This window comes from Dryas octopetala, chromosome 1 (assembly GCF_963921425.1).
Source record: "Dryas octopetala chromosome 1, drDryOcto1.1, whole genome shotgun sequence".
Taxonomy (NCBI): domain Eukaryota; kingdom Viridiplantae; phylum Streptophyta; class Magnoliopsida; order Rosales; family Rosaceae; genus Dryas; species Dryas octopetala.
The window spans coordinates 11,459,523-11,476,808 of record NC_141366.1 but is presented as its reverse complement, the minus strand read 5'-3'; the positions used below and the strand labels follow the sequence as shown (position 1 = coordinate 11,476,808).

The 17,286-nt window shown below is 34.2% G+C and overlaps 2 protein-coding genes across 3 annotated transcripts; both read right to left on the bottom strand.

Annotated features, from left to right (window-relative positions):
• Window positions 1–1,873: 1,873 nt before the first annotated feature.
• LOC147297839 (cytochrome P450 72A397-like) lies at window positions 1,874–6,187 on the bottom strand. The gene is made up of 5 exons (XM_086230084.1): window positions 5,896–6,187; window positions 5,156–5,373; window positions 4,304–4,557; window positions 3,605–3,998; window positions 1,874–2,892 (listed from the first exon to the last, which is right to left on the bottom strand). The coding sequence occupies exons 1-5, from the start codon at window positions 6,185–6,187 to the stop codon at window positions 2,461–2,463; spliced, it is 1,590 nt and encodes a 529-aa protein (XP_086086210.1). The 3' UTR covers window positions 1,874–2,460.
• Window positions 6,188–9,619: 3,432 nt separating this feature from the next.
• Window positions 9,620–11,907, bottom strand: LOC147297838 (cytochrome P450 CYP72A219-like). 2 transcript variants are annotated; one of them, XM_086230086.1, is made up of 5 exons: window positions 11,610–11,907; window positions 10,980–11,197; window positions 10,655–10,899; window positions 10,133–10,520; window positions 9,620–10,045 (listed from the first exon to the last, which is right to left on the bottom strand). In XM_086230086.1, exons 1-5 carry the CDS (start codon window positions 11,890–11,892, stop codon window positions 9,620–9,622), a joined length of 1,560 nt encoding a protein of 519 aa, XP_086086212.1. In that variant the 5' UTR covers window positions 11,893–11,907. The 2 variants fall into 2 exon arrangements, with proteins under 2 accessions (XP_086086212.1, XP_086086211.1); XM_086230085.1 differs by having other exon boundaries at window positions 10,980–11,200; window positions 11,589–11,892.
• Window positions 11,908–17,286: the final 5,379 nt, after the last annotated feature.

The window sequence follows — 17,286 nt, the reverse complement described above, 5'->3', positions numbered from 1 at the left end:
ATGATACAAAATGATTATATACATATATATAGTGGTGGCATGCCAGGATTTTCCCATCATATAAAGTGTTTTAATTTTTCATGATCTGTGGGGTCCCAGATCAGAACAAAAAGATCTGTGGGGTCCGTTAGCTTTGAATTATCATGATTTTTTTTATAAGAAAACTGTCGCTCTCCCTAAAATATATATTTTGGTATTGGATGATGTAAAAAATTTGTCTGCAAGTGCTTACTGTATATATTTTTTGTTATTTTTAATTGCTAACTTATCCCCCATTCAAGAACTGACAAGAGATACAGATCTCCTTTTATGGAACAACATGGGTTGAGCGTTTTTCACGAGTAACACCAATATCTGAATATTATATAAGAGGTAGATCTCTAGATAGAAGACAGCAATATTATATAAGAGTATCAATTTAATTTGCTCTGGCGAATATAAAATATACAATTTATAGCAACCCAGCACCCATATAGTGTTGATAGTAGGGCTGGGTCGGGTTGACCAAAAAACTGAGGCCGAGCCCAAAATCGGCCCAATCGATACTCAAAAAAACCGTACCGAAATAAAACCATATCGGAAGTTCGGTTTGACTACCGAACCGGGAGGTTTGGACTCGGTCCCGATTCCCATATCCTTAAACCGTCGGTAAACCGAACCGAACCGAATATACTTAACAAATCATTTACATAATTCATTTTTATAAATTTCTAATAAATAATTTAGAATTTTATATAATACATTTCTATAATTTATATAAAACATATATAAATTTATAAACCCCTATAATTTTAATTTATATGTTTTTTAATATATATACATATATATAAACTAATTAAAAATACCCTAAACCATAATATTAATATATTATACTAAATTAGTGAATGGAGTCAAGGCCCAAAAATGGCCCAAAATGTGGCCCAAAACATGGCCCAACATGTGTTCGGTTTAGGCCCATGACCGAGCCGAGCCGACCGGATTCTTTGGTTGACCGGACATCGGTTTACCGACTTGCCGGTCTCGGTCTACGTTGCCATGGAGGCTTACCGGAGGAGTTCGGTTCGGTCTTCGGTTTAGGGGTTTCGGTTCGGTTACCGATCCGAACCCACCCCTAGTTGATAGGTCCTTTGATCGATCAATTATTTCTTTCAAAATTTATTTTACCTTTTCTACAAAATTGCAGCCTTTGCAAATGTATTACTTGTTTGCTTTGTTTTCTAACCGAAAACTAGCTGTACAAGCTTCTGGTTAAAGGTTATGAGTCGGATCTTACACCATGATTTTGGTGTTAATTATAGGCCAATTAATTTTTCGTTAATATTAAGTCAGTATCATTATACTATTCAGGAATAAAATATAAGGAGTAGTAGCTCAATCATAGAAGTGATAATCTCTAACCCCAAAAATAAAATGAGAGGATATTGTTTAGAAAAAATAAAAAACAATTTATTAGCTCTTACTCAAGCGGTATTGGAGTCACTTACAGATGGAGCAAAATGCTTGATAAATTTGTCTTAAAGAGTTTGAGATTTGGAGAATGGAGATATTTGAGAGCTTTTTTCTCTTAAAATGATTATATATGAAAGTCCTCATCTAATTTGATCTCACTAAGAAATTTTTTTAAACCAACCACGTACTGATTGGAGTGGAGTGGGGTAAGATGGAAAATGGATAAAATCTAGGTTGGACTTTCAAGTCTTGTTCTAAGGGAAAAAAAGGATTTGAGTTCTTGTGCTCAACAAATAATTACATGTGGATCATGGATACAAAGTACTTTATCAACAAGTGAATTAAAAAATAATACATTTTGGTACTATGTGTATTATCTTTCTAATCAAAATAATGCTGTGGGAGGCCACATTTTTGGAATTAATGCCAATTTAGTCCTCACACTATTATACTTGTATCCGTTTGGTCCCCATACTTTTAATTCAGATAATTTAATCCCAGACTTTTTCAATTTTGCCAATTAAGGTTGTTCAGTCAATTTAGATTGAAATCAAATGAACATGTCTAGGGCTGAAACGTGCGTGAAGTTATGGTATAGTTTAGAGTGACCATCATATCCTCAAAAAAGAAGGTACGTGATTGGCACATGGTTCTATGCAAACGGATCTTTGGACGAAAATTGTGTAAATTGACTTAACAATCTCAATTGACAAAATTAAAAAAGTCTAGGAGCTAAATTTAACAAATTAGAAGTCTGAAAACCAAACTAATACAAGTGTAATAGTTAGACCAAAATGACATTAATCCCCATATTTTTTGATACTGCATTGTGTATCACTTCTCGAATAGAGATGCGATCCACCAATACAAGTAAGTTACATATAGTACCCTAAATGTGGTCTCCCTAATATTAATGTGTCATGTCTTGAAAAGTATGTGTTGCGAATTGCAACTTTATTGGTACGTACACTTATAGTTTGGCAAGCAAGCCTCAATCATTAATTGTAGTAGCTAGACTACCCTTTTATGCAAAATAACGTGTGCACCATACTGTGGTTGAAGGGTTATAACTGTGGATGGAGCATGAGCATAGGATGGGGAAAGCTCAAATGTGAAGCTCTGCAAAATCAATGACAATGCCATTTTTGCTTCCATCATACCAAAGTTTTGTCCAATGCATGTCCTCGGACCCCATCCGAAAGGGAAAAATGAGACCTGGCCCTTTGTTGCCTTTGAAATTCCTTGTGAAAACCTCTCTGGGTTGAACTCATTTGCATCCTCACCCCACAGTTGTTGGTGACGGTGAATGAGGACTAATGGAAAGGCAAATTGGACTCCAGCTGGGAGTAGCAAATTTCCAACTTGTGTTTCCTTGTGGACTTCTCGAGAAAGCATGGGTAGTGAGGGGTATAGCCTAAGAACCTCATACAAAATCATGGTTACCTGCAGTGGGATACAAGATTGGTCAGCCAATATTTGTTTCAGAAGAATCAAGAATCATTACATTAATTAGTATTATATGCACTGACGACAATTGTTGACATTGTTAGACGAGAACAAATTAACACCCTCCCTCACTTGTAGCCTAATCCTACACATGGAAAGGTAGACAAATGATCGAAGAGAGAGAACATATAGATGTAGGCCCATCGATCCTACACCTTTTTGACAAAGAAGTGGGGAATGGAGATTTGAGGTTTCGAATTAATGTTGCAAAACAAGACTCTAATTATATCATATATATTAGATAACCAATATACCCCAAAATGTTTAACTGTTAACTCGGGGGTGGACTGACAATGTATATAATATCAAATTTACAACTATCACATTCTCATAGAGATTGAGACCTACTTACACATATAGGTGGATCTCATATGAGTTTCCCAATTTTGTGAGACATGTGGGTAACCATATATATGATATGATATCTATATGATGCTAAACTGTTGATCTAGATCGACCAAAATTAATTAGGTGAATTCAGTCAGAATGCATAAAATGCCTTTTTATTTGGGAAGTCAACATTACTCGATGTGAGACCTTAATGCTGCATGCTAGAGTGTGGTTTTGTGAGTTTAGAATGAACCAATCATATATTAAAGATGCAACAATGAGGTAACCAAACTTGAATATGCACTAGAGTACTACTTACGACTTTTAGGTGTATTAGCCCATCAAAATCTGGTTTTTTGTTACCAAACACTTGCAAAACCTCTTCTCTTGCACGAGATTGCCAATTTTGATACCTACTCAGCAAAACCATTGTCCAAACAAGCAACTCTGCAGTAGTCTCTTGCCCAGCAAAGTAAAACAGCTTACATTCCCCAATCACATCCTCAATACTCATTCCCACATTCTTGTCGTTCCCATGTTCTTGAATTTCTTTCCAATTGGATTCCAAGAGTATGCCTAATAAGTCATGACTCTTGGTGGCTTGATCACCTGCCTTCATTGCCTCTTCTTTTTTATTGATGATATGCCTGAGTGTAGCTTGTATTTCTCTGTCAATTTCTTTCATCCTCCTATTCAACTTGGTTGGTAGAAGCCTAAACATATATAAACAGTATTTGTAATTGTCAAAACATGGAACATAAGAAAAAAAATGTCAAATATCCATTTGGTCATTTAATTGTGATCAAATAATCAATAGACAAAAGACTGAAATAATGATGATTATAATCAAATGACTAAACGATTTCCAATTTGAGTGATTTTTGCAAAAATGATTCTTAAAAGGATCTAAACAAAATGGAAGGTTTAGGGGATCACATCAAAGAATTTTCTAGAATTGAAAAGGCAAATTAGCCTAGTTGAATTAGCTAAGTTTGATACTTAGTTTATTAATTTTTACCTCAATCCTGGAATGTACATGTAAATAGAGTGCAGGGCTTTTATTGTTAGTCCTGCTTGTTCCTTCTGGAGCTGAAATATTATTCTTCCTTCTTCATAACTACTTCCAAATGCTGTTCGGGAAATCACATCTCCGGACATATTTTGAAGAAAAGGCCAAACATCTAACTCACATGATGATCCCTCCTTTGACACCATGAGCTCCCATATGCTAATCATCTCACTGCAACTTTCATAAAATGCCGGCAGCATATGCTAACAAACACAAGGCATTAAAATTTACCAGGGAAACTAGCTACTCTGTTATCATATTGAGCCCATAAAAGAAAGCGCATGCTTCTCATACTAACCAAGAATTACCCTTTGATTATTGGTTTAAAACCAATTATAATTAAACTGATGAAATTGTTTTTAACTGAAATTGATCATATTGAATTACAGGCATGCATCACAATGTATTGTATACAAATTAGATCCAGCGTCCATTTCAAAATTAATTGAAAATTAGGAGAGGCCCAAGAAATTATTTATGATTATGCATGACTAATTTCTACTGTGGAATTTTATTCTTAATATGTTAATTCCCTTACGTATACATGCACTACTAAGCCAAAGACGTGGTGTCCTTTAGATAGGGTGACGTGGAGTGGGCATGTGTGGTCAAGGAGCCTGACAAGTGTTGAATATTGTTTTACTTTGATACCATATAAAAAGTTACAGAATTCAAGCCGTTGGCTATAGTTAATTTTGAGTGAGATGCTCTAATTTTCTACATGTAAATCAATCTAAGGCTGAACATTATGCTCACTAGCTTGCATTGATTAGATTTAATTAAGTAACAAGAGTAGAATACCTTTAGCTTCTCTATATGGAAAGCTGGGTTAATAATCTTTCGGTGTTTAGCCCATTTTTGACCCTCGTGGATTACTAGACCGTCTGCTAGCAACTTGGCAGCTGGAGGAGTGCCTGGCTTCGTAAATTCACTATTTTTTGTGAGGATATCCTTCAGAACTTCTGGGTTCATGATCGTCAGCTTTGGTGAAGGCCCAAACCATGTAAACGAGTTCTTACCTGCATTTTTTAATGATCAAGTACAAGTAATCAAATTAAAATTTGCGCTAGGGATGTAAAAACAATTTGTGTGTGAGGGAAGGGGAAAAGGAAAAGTTGCTTATAATTAATCTTTATTTATATAATTATCATTTTTTATTTAAGTGAGAGAAATTCGAACTTGAAATCTCCCTAAATATTTGAATCATTTAGTAATCTTATAGAAACCAATAGCTAGTTGTTAATAAAATTATTGTGATCTTTATTAAATGATATATGCCCTATTGTTTACACTATTATAAAGCTAGAATTTTGTTACAAGCTGCACCACAATTGAGTTTATCCAATTAAAATACCATTTGTTAAACAAAACAATTAAAAAAAAGACATTTATTTATTTATTGGGCGGCCATAATTGTCACATACTCACATCACTGCAAAACAGACTTGCCATAAAAAAAAAAAAAAAAAAAAAAAAACCAGCCATGCCGGCCATCTGGATTCTGGGTTGAGTGAAAATGAACGTGAATTATTGGCACGTACCATAGTGGTTGATACTTTGATGGATAAAGGGGATGACACGTGAGGATATATCTTGGGAAAGGTTGATGGGTCTGGAGCTTGCTTCCTTCATCATCATGAAGGTCTCCTTCAAATCTCCAAACAAAAGGCGATAAGAATTGCCTGTAAGACCTTGCTGCCTTAGACATCTTTCCAGCTTCTTTGGCCTCAACCACACCCAATTCAGCGCCCTCCATGCCCATGAGGATACTATGCTCACCAAAGCAATTGAGGATACTGCTGCTGCTATAATGGCTAATGGCATCACCTCCATTTTCAGCTCTCATATGCTCACGGTGGACAATAATAGATCGCAATAACTCCAACATTATTGCTATTTATTGTCAACGCTTTGACGGTGGGACCAGTTTTTTAAATTTTTTATTTTGAAAATAATGATGATCATTTTTATTTTTTATGAGATAATAATGTTAACAAAGGTTCCAAAAAAGAAAAAGAAAAATTATCTATCAGATTTCAGATCTTGTGCGATTCTGTGCCTTTTTGACTAGCTTGCATGTTAACACGAAAATATCAAAGATATGATCACAATATATAGTTAAATAAAGAGTGTCATATTTGGACTCAATTTTTTTTATCAATAGTCCTAACACGTTTTGTATATCCAATTAAAAATTAACAATTTTAAAAAATTATTAATATACTTTACAAATTTCATAAAAATACTCTTACCAAAACCCAGTATCTCACTCAACCTATTATTACTCTCGATCTATACCCAACTTCACACCCAACATTATCACCCCCACCCCACCACCGGGCCAACGCCATAACCATTACCATCCGCCAACATCATGACCAACACCATGATCACCACCACCCAACATTGAGGTATTTTGATTAAAAAAAATATTGCAGGCAGTCCTCCACCTCCCTCTCTCTCTCTCTCTCTCTCTGTCAGATTGGAGCTGACCTCCCTTGATCTTTCCATGAGCTTCATTGACCCATATGGTTCAACCATCCAACTTCACCGAGCAAAACCCAGGAAAAAACAAACAAATGAAAAGTAAAAAAAGATCAAAAAGCAATTAGGAGGAATAAGCCTGCTGTACACCCAATTTTCATTTTCAAGCACAACTTTGATTACCCAATAAAACTTAGAACCAATATTTTAAAGTATTAATTTTTCTTTCAACATTGTTGCATCATATTGGAGGTCAGGATAGGTGTTGATTTTATCTATTGAGAGAGAGAGAGAGAGAGAGAGAGAGAGAAAGAGAAAAGTTGATCACTTTACGGACAAAGTTCATTTTTTTTTCATCATCTCTTGATCGTCTTTATACAAAACTCAACAACGTATTTACCACACTCTTACTTTCTTTCACAGTACATAAATTCCGTCCGCTTGGCTCAGAATATGGACGAGTCGTGGCGTATGCACATGGCGATGCCAAGCCTCCCTCTCCGCTGCTCTGCCGACCACATGTCGCGCCTCTACGTATTCTCCGCCGGCGCTGCTGTCTCTAAATCTATTGAGAGAGATGGAGATGGAGGGTTGCCGATCGCCGGCAGTGAGGTGACCGGATGGAAGGACTGTTGACGGGCTAGGTGGAAAAGGAGGGGGTATTAGCAGTGGAATGGGTTGCTGCTGCTGGTGTGTGGTTTGGCTGCTTTCTCTTTTCTATTTTGTTAATTAATTAGTACGTACTTATTAGTCAATTTGTATTAGGGTAGAATAGGAAATTAAATTTTAATAAAAATGTTGGGGCTATTAATAAATTAATTGGGTCTAAATAATGACACTAAAAAAATAATAATAATAATAAGACCAGCAATGAAATTTATAAGAAATGTCTACAAAAGTATTATATGAGTTGTGTTAGAGGCAGCAACATCTATTATCCCAATTTTATAAAGAGAGACTTATAGTTCAGTCTATTTTATAGTCTTTCTTAGACTAAGACCGGTAGTGATTTAAGATTTTTAATTAAGTTTTTTTATTTGCCTAAAATCTTGGAGTTAAAACCTAATATGCAGCCTCTACAAAGCTCACTCTACACCCTAAGAGGGGAAATACCCTTCAAATAGAGGAAAATATCCTTCAAATCGGGAAATGATTTTATTATGAATTAAAAACATTTTCTTATAAATTAAAAAGATTTTATTATGAATTAAAATGATTTTTTCATAAATTATTATGAATTAAAAGAATTTTCTTATAAATTATTATGAATTAAAAGATTTTCTTATAAATTTTAAAACACTCTCGATTTTCATCTAAAAACTATTCTTCTAAAGTATCTAAGCCTAATTATCTCTTTTATAAATCTTAACTGATACAAAAATTTGTTATTTAATCATATATGGGCCTACTCTAGACCTTAATTTTTTTACATCAAATAATTAAGAAATTAACATCTCATCGGATTTTGCTCCTCTGCCTTTTTCTTGCCTTTTGATAGATTATTACTCTACAATTTACTCAACAGACGATGAGTAAACTACTAAACTACTTTGTTTACCAGTTACTTTTACTTCACAGCACTTTTGAAAACACAATTTACCAAACACTAAACTACTTTGTTTCACAGTTAGTTATACTTCACAGCAGCTTTAATTCACAGCTAATTATTTTCACAGTATTACCAAACACACCCTTAATCCAATGGTATTAAGTTACTCACGTCGGCTAGCATAATTCTTTTAGCCAAAACTTCATTGTTTAGTTTGCGTTTTCATCGATCTGTGTTCTTTCTCCTCCTCTCTATTCTTCATGAATGAACCCCCAATCATCTCCTCTCTAAATCTCTCCACCGTTTGGTCTTGGAATTTTTCAGCAGTAGACGATTTTCTCTATCTTTCCTTTTCTTTTTTCTTTTTTCCTGGCTTTGAGACTTGAAGTAGATGATTTCAGTTCTGATGGAGACAACAATTACTTTGTATGAATGACTGAGTGATAAGCTAAAAAATTTGGGTTATGCGATCGGAAAAATCTTACTTCATTGTCGTACTAAGTTTTGGGGCTTATTGTTTTAGAAGAGAATTCTTTAATCAAATAGAAAGCAAGTCCACTCATTATAGTGATGGATGAAAATAGAATATATTGATAATAAATTTATAAAGCAAGTTCACTGATAAGCTAGACTATTGATTTGAAACTCAATCTCTTTGTAAGTAATCCAAACGGTGAGAGGAGGAAGATGATAGGTTTGTTCATGAGCGTAGAAAGAGGGGAAAATGCAGAGGAAACTGGGAAGAAGGGATAAGTGAGGAAGAAGAAGGCATACCAATTAATTGGTGCATTTTATTAAAAAACAATTCATGCTGATGTGGAGAAATAAAACCCGTTAGATCAAATGAAGGGTGGTAATACAATGAAAGGTAGGAAAAGGCAGAAAACTAATTAAAGGCAGACAATCTCGATCCCATGTCATCTGCCACAACGGTTGATATCATCTATTTTTCTTTTTGAATTAAGATGATATATATATGCCCTAACACTTTTTCTTAACTAGCTAGTCTTTTCTAACTTATATGTCAATTATACATTGGACTCAATAAGAAAAAAATAAAAACAAAAAAAGATTAAGATAAATCTTGTCGAATAAATTGATAACATATAAGTTGGCAAGCAAAAGTACGTTAGAATAAAGTGTTGAGACAATTAGCATTGATTGGTATCAATTATAATGGCTGATCAGCCTAAATTATTAATATGAGATTTATAATTCAGAATTATTAATGATCAACGTTTATGTAGAATAATATGAGCACCCAATTGTGGTTGAAGGGTCAAATAAAAAGTAGGAGCATGAGTATAGGATGGAGAGAGCTCAAAGGTAAAGTGTTGTAAAATCAATGCGAAAACCATTTTTGCTTCCAATAAAGCAAAGTTTTGTCCAATGCAAATCCGAGGACCCCCGCCAAAAGGGATGAATGAAAGTTGGCCCTTTGTTGCCTTTGAAACTCCTTCCGAAAACCTCTCTGGCTTGAACTCCATTGCATCTTCACCCCACAGTTCCTTGTTATGGTGAACAAGCAGAGCTTGCAAGGTGAGTTCTACTCCAGCTGGTAATGTCAATTTTCCAATTTGTGTTTTTTTGTGAGTGGTTCGAAAAATGGCAGCAGCTCCTGGGTATAATCGAAGAACTTCGAGTAAAATCATGTTTACCTGCAGGGTAATTATACACTCAAGGTCAACTTAGGTGATTAAACAAAGACCTCTTTTCTATTGTGCATGTACTGAACAAATACTTACAACTTTTAGGCGACTTAGCCCATCATAGTCTGGTTTGTTGCTTCCAAAGACTTGTAGAACCTCATCTCTTGCACGAACTTGCCATTTCGGATACTGGCTTAGTAAAATCATTATCCACACAAGCAACACTGTAGTGGTCTCCTGCCCCGCCAAGTAAAACAGCTTACACTCCTCAATCACATCTTGAATACTCATCCCAACCTTTTTGTTGTTCCCATGTTCCTGAATTTCCTTGAAATTGGATTCCATAAGTATACCCAATAAGTCATCTTTAGTGGCTTCACCTGCCTTCATCGCCTCTTCTCTTTTATTTATAATACCCCTGAGCAAACCTTTTATTTCCTTGTCAATTTCCTTCATCCTCCTGTTCTGCTTAGTTGGTAGAAACCTATATAAAAACAATATTTAATTCAATGGTTCTATGAAGAAATGAAGAAGAAAAGCACATTTTTCATGCAATATAAACTCTAACTAGAGTTACTGGCTGAACACCAAAAGAATTGAAATTTTAATTTAATGTACCTTGATCCTGGAATGTAAACACTTTGTAAAGTTTTTGTTACAAGTCGTGTTTGCTCTGTCAAGAGTTGAAATATTTTTCTTCCTTCTTCATAACTACTTCCAAATGCTGTTTGAGAAATCACATCGCGTGTCAAATGTTGAAAACGAGGCCACACATCCAACTCATACCAACCTTCTTTGGACACCAAGCTCTCCCATTCATTAATCATCTCACCACAACTTTCATAAAATGCCGGCAGCATACGCTATAGCAATGAAACAAGGGATTTGATAAAAAGAAGACATGAAAAAACATAGATGAATACTGCAGGCAAGAGTATCACACCTTTAGCTTCTCTAAATGGAATGCTGGGTTGATAATCCTTCTGTGTTTAGCCCATTTCTCACCTTCATAGCCGACAACACCATTTACTACCAACTTCAGAAGTGGGTTTGTTACTGGCTTCTGAACATCTTCATAATTGTTAAAGATATCTTTAACCTCTTCTGGATTCATGATGTTCACACATGGTGTAGGGCCATTCCAAATGAAAGAATTTTTACCTGCATTTTTTTTTTTTTTGCTTATTAAAGTTACAACTTCGAAGATTTACACACACAATACCCTGTACCCATAGCCATAATATAGTATAGAGCATAGACACAAATGCAGTAGTAGAAAATTATTGGATATGTAAAAGTATGATGCAAAGACATGCCTTATTTTACTACATTATACCCCTGAAATTTTAAAATTAAGGGGAGCTAGTTATGACAAATATGTTCTTAAATGGACCAAATTAAATATAATCAAAACAATTTTTCCAAAAACATTTTAATAATAACAGCTTGCTGAATTTTACATATACACGCATATATGTATGTACATATAGGTTCCAAATTATCATCCATTTATGGGGATAAGCCTAAAAGGAAGGTGGTAATAAAGAAATATAAAGAAAAACATTTCGCATACCATAGGTGTTGACCGTTTGATGGAGAAAAGGGTAGACACGTGGTGCTATATCATGGGTGGTGGAGAGGTTGATGGGCTTGGATTTTGCTTCTTGAAGCATCATAGAGCTCTCCTTGGAGTCTCCGAACAAAAGGCGGTAGGAATTGCCTCTGAGGCCTTGCTGCCTGAGGCATGCTTCCAGTTTCTTAGGCCTCAACCACACCCAATTTAGAACCCTCCATGCACATGTTAGTATGCTCACAATAGCAACACTCAGTGCAACACTGACAACTGATACTTCCATTAGTGTGTGATCAGTGAGAGAGAGAGAGAGAGAGAGAGAGAGAGAGAGAGAGAGAGAGAGAGAGAGAGAGAGAGAGAGAGAGAGAGAGAGAGAGAGAGAGATGAATTTGTTTGAAAGGAAAATGCATGCGTTCCCCATATATAGGGATATATTTAATTGAGATTTTAATATATTTTAGAGGAGTTATTGAATGTTGCAAATTTTATGGATTTTTATTAATTTTCATAGAATCCATCAAATCTAAGCTGTATTCATTGAGATTCTAATAGATTTCAAAAAAATTTGAAAGTTCATATATCTAAGTGTATTCAATTTAAAATTTTAAAGATTCCATATAAATACAAGTGTATTAAATTCATAATTATAAAAATTACATAAAAAGCTAAGGGTATTAAAAAACTCATTGATTTTGCAAGGATTTCATTAAATGATGAATTTTGATGGATTTTGTTCCATTAATGGATTGAATACAAAATCCACCACTTAATGATATTTTTTTTTTTTTTTGGTCAGAGCTTGTTTAGTGATTACCTTTAAATAAATCAATGAATTTTTTAATACGTACACCTAATTTCTATGGATCCTTTACAATTTTGGATTGAATACATCTAGATTTCTATGAAATGTTTAAAATTCTGAATTGAATATACCTAAATTATATTTCTATGGATTTTCAAATTCCTTTAAAATTTAAGGCCGAAAGCGCTTTCAGATTAGTAAAAGCGTTTTCGGTAGAGTTTGTAAAAAATAAATAAAAGTGATTATAAGTTATAAAAGAGCTTTTAAGTAATTTTTTGATAAGCACTTTGAAGTGTTTTTATATGAAACATTTAAAATTTTTATAAAAATTTGTATATACTTCTCTGCATAAAGTGCTTTCACTAAAAGGACTACTGAGTATCACCGCTTTCTTTCTGAAAAATAGTGTCAAACATATTCCAATGATAACAATCGAATACACCAAATAATTAATGATAAAAAAATTTATACTCCAGTAGTAAAAAAGTGACGCCCATTAAAATTTCAGAGTTAAAGGAGTGTACCGCTTTCGAAAGAATGCGGCATTCGAGAGTCACCTTTTAAATGGTAGCATATAGGAGGAAAAAGTTGCGTATGAAAGAGACGAGAGAGGAAAAAGTACGTTCTGGAAGAAAAGTGATTCGTGTGTTGTGTTTTGAATGGCAATCTATAAGCACTGTTTTTACTTTTCAAGAGTCGGCATACTCTAGAATTCTACCTTTATTGTTATAAGTCTACTACTTCCTCTGTTCTTTATGGACCTTTTTTATATCCAGAAAAAAAAAAAAAAAAAAATTAGAATTTTCTTTGTCTAACTATAAGGAGTCATTTTTGGGGCGCCATTGGATTAGGACATATTCACGGCCAAAAAGAAAATAGACTGATTTTCTTTATTTAAGTTGTTGCATGTTAGACATTTTAAAACTTAGAGCATTTCCAAACGACAGTTGAAACATCTTTTCGATCAACTGGTTTCTATAGGTACTCTAGAATTCTGCTTAGGAAGGATATATTAATAGGTACTTTGCCTCATGTGTGCATGGTTTATAGAGATTCTTGAGATCTAAAAGTAAAAGAGAGAGAATGCACGAGAGTATGAAAAAATGGCAAAAGTTCAGCTCATACGCATTCAATAATTTAACATATTCAAACCAAAAAACAAAAGCAATCTATTAACTCAAGATTCAAGAATTGTGGTGTATTAAAAATTTAGCTAAGATTTGGAGACAGTGCATCCAAAAAGGATCATCAGCTGTATATCACCGATAAATAAAATTTATGTGCCAACCCTTAAAATTTAGTGACATTAATTATACAGGGACAAATCTATGGCACCTTAAAATTGACCCAAATTTTGACACAAATTTCAAGTCATTAGATTCACCCACTTTCACCGTGCTGACATAATTATGATTTGAATTTTTAAAAATAAAATAAAAATATTATTCTCTCTCTTTCACTTGTTTTACGGGAGGATAAATTCTTTGTTTCACAAAATACTATATATTCTTTCTAGGGCGGATATGTAATATCCTATTTTTAATACAAATTTTGAAACAACTTTTCAATAAGGTCTATTTTATATAGAATTTCAACAATCCGAACATCAATTTTTTAGATCTCTATTAAAGAATTATTCATGCAAAAAATAAAATAAATTAGAAATCATTTACCTACAAATATTAAATGGTCAATATAATAAACACTTGAAATGTTGACTATTTAATCTTTGTAGGTAAATGATTTCCAATTTACCTAATTTTTAACAAAAATGATCTTTTAATAGAGGCCTAAAAAATAGACTATTCGGATTGTTGAATTTTTATATGGAGTTCGTCATTTTGAAAACTTCTGTGTAACCGAAACACCGTCAAGTGGTATAACCAATGCAACGTATCATAATATAAGTGGATATTATTAATATTATACCCAACTCATATAAATATACCGTCCAATAATATCCTTACACGTTAGATTGGTTATATCATATGTCGGTGTATTGGTTACACCAAATAATTTTTCTCCGCAAATCACTCTTTCATAAACACACAATCCTCTCTCTCTCTCTCTCTCTCTCTCTCTCTCTCTCTCTCTCTCTCTCTCTCTCTCTCTCTCTCTCGCATTCTTTCGCAGAGGTCCTTTGAAAAAAAAAAAAAAAAAGTCCAAAACTCAAATTCAAAACCCACAAGAACAATTTGTCACCCAGCTAGTTCCAATTCTTAATTAAAAGTAAGCTATTGGCTTTGTGACCAAAAAAACTATTGGCTTTGGATTAAATATAGCAACCCATTATGCATGACATGTTTACTAATCCGTAATCGGAATCAAAATAAGGAATTAGATTCCGATTGCAGATTACTTCTTTATTTACTAATCATATAAGAATAAAAACATAAGTGAAGCCCACTTGAAATTAGTAATTCAACTCTTTATTTTGGAGGAATTGGATTTTTGGGTGGGAGGTGGTACGTAATCCAATTCCTTATTTTGTAGAAATTCAATTCCTTATTTTTTTTTCTATTATGCCCTCATATTATTAACTAGCATATAAAATAATTTATTTAGAACAAGGGCATTTTAGTAATTAAATGTTTACACGATATCATTCTTACTTTGATTTCATATAGTTTAGTAAACAGCTTCAATGAGAATCTAATTCCTTCTCAATTCAATTCCTTCTCAATTCAATTCCTCCTCAATCTAATTCATCATCAATTCAATTCCTCCTTATCCAATTACGGATTAGTAAACATGCTAGTGTTTAACAAAAAATCACTTGGTTGGAGTTGGACCTTGTAGCATTCCCAGATCTAAAGTCAATGACGGACATTTCTTCTCATGTTGATTTTCTTTGTGGGAAAGACATTCAAGGAATATATATCTTTAAAAAAGTATCAAAACCCAGAAAAAATACACTGTGGAGAATGGAGATCGATGAGGGTTGAGATCGATGTAGACGTAGGAAACTGAAAGGAGCTCCAAATTGTGGTTGAAGAGTGACAACTACGTGAAGAGTATGAACATATATAGGATGGATCGACAACGGTCGAAGGTAAAGTGTTGTAAAATCAATGACAAAGCCATTATTTGCTTCTATCATAGCAAGGTTTCGTTCGATGCAATCATGCAAATCCGAGGACTGCCTCGGAAAGGGAAGAAAGTTGACCCTTTGTTGCCTTTGAAACTCGTGAAAACCTCTCTCAATTGCTTGAACTCCTCTGCATCTTCATCCCACACTTCCTTGTCATGGTGAACAATCAGCTAGCATGGGCAACGCCATTTGGACTATAGCTGGTAATGTTCATTGTCCAACTTCTGTTTTCTTGTTTTTTTTTTTTTTGGTGTGGGTAACAATGTCAACGGTATGATTTTATACAATACCCATCTATCATTAATCTTAGATGTCAATCTCTTAGACCTCATCTAACTTCGTACTAACCAATTAGCTACCCACTTATCCACATGTTAAATTCATGTGTGTGCCATATCATTGCATGCATTAATGTGTCAATTGCTTAACAACACCATTAATTGCAACTTGGCAACTCAAATGACTCCTTTTCATGCACCATGCATGATACATTGGCTTCGATCTGCTTGTCCTTGATCTTGGTTTTACAATACCTATCATTAAGCTTTGGTGTCAACTTTTTAGACCTTATCTAGTCACGTGTCGAACAATTAGCTACTCACTTATCCAAATGTCAATTTCTTAATTTGAGTCACATCATCCATTGATCAATGTGTCAATTGCTTAATTAGCATCACCTGCCACCTGGCAACACAAATAGGCTTACAAACCCTAGCTTAATCTTAAGCTCTTAAACCATTACCCCCCATGACACCTTGGCTTCTACTTGCTCTCTTGCTTATTCATAATGAGAGAAACTTTCATTTAACAAGAATATGATTGATTTTGTATTACAACTCAATAACATAATAATACATATGTTTTTATATTTCTATCACTTAAAACTTTTTTTAATTTTAAAACAAAACATATTTTATGAGATGTCAAATTAGTCTATATCTCTGTTAATTATACAACAATACAAATGAACTTATTTTGATTACCGAAGGGAATGGGCTTATTTTGATTACAAATGCGGCCCATTACCCCACATGACACTTAGGCTTCTACCCCACATGACACTCTGGTAATTATATGACAATACAAATGAACTTATTTTGATTACAGAAGGGAATGGGCTTATTTTGATTACAAATGTGGTCCATTACCCCACATGACACTTAGGCTTCTACCCCACAATACCCTACCAAAAAAAAAAATATTCACAATACCCATTATTAATCTTAGGTGTCAACCTCTTAGACCTCATTTATAGCCACATACGCTCCAACTAATTAGCTACCCGGCCACTTATACACATGTCAGATTCTTTTGTGCCATGCCATCTCTTCCTAACACGCATTGTACGTACCTGTCAATTGCTTAACATCACTATTGCCACTTGGAACGCACAAAGAGGCGAGGCTCTTTTTCGTGCATCATCACACATTCACACCTTGGCTCCCACACTGAGCCTCTCCTGATCCCTATACAATGGTATGGGTTTTACAATCATGCTCTACCTTGCTTGATTTATATGTCTTGCTGAGGCTTATACACATTCTGCCGAATACAGGTCGATCAGTTGTTGTCTCTCTTCAATACTCAACTTAGAGAGTACTGGATCCGGAGAAGATCGATCATCGATTGCTATAAATTAAGCAAAATTTATGTATAAGATCGACCTGAAAATTATGCAACATTATATATAGGAGCTATGAAATATATATATATATATATATATATAGAGTACCCTTTTGCTACATTAATATGTAGTTTAAACATTGGCTGATCAGCCGACATTA

Coding starts and splice junctions, on each gene's coding strand:
- LOC147297839 (XM_086230084.1), bottom strand. CDS start 6,187: ATGGAGGTGATGCCATTAGCCATTATAGCAGCAGCAGTATCCTCAATT. Junction 3,999..4,303: donor ATGTACATTCCAGGATTGAG/GTAAAAATTAAT, acceptor ATATATGTTTAG/GCTTCTACCAACCAAGTTGA. Junction 2,893..3,604: donor GGCTAATACACCTAAAAGTC/GTAAGTAGTACT, acceptor ATCCCACTGCAG/GTAACCATGATTTTGTATGA.
- LOC147297838 (XM_086230085.1), bottom strand. CDS start 11,892: ATGGAAGTATCAGTTGTCAGTGTTGCACTGAGTGTTGCTATTGTGAGC. Junction 11,201..11,588: donor TATGCGAAATGTTTTTCTTT/ATATTTCTTTAT, acceptor AAAAAAAAAATG/CAGGTAAAAATTCTTTCATT. Junction 10,521..10,654: donor GTTTACATTCCAGGATCAAG/GTACATTAAATT, acceptor GTTTTTATATAG/GTTTCTACCAACTAAGCAGA.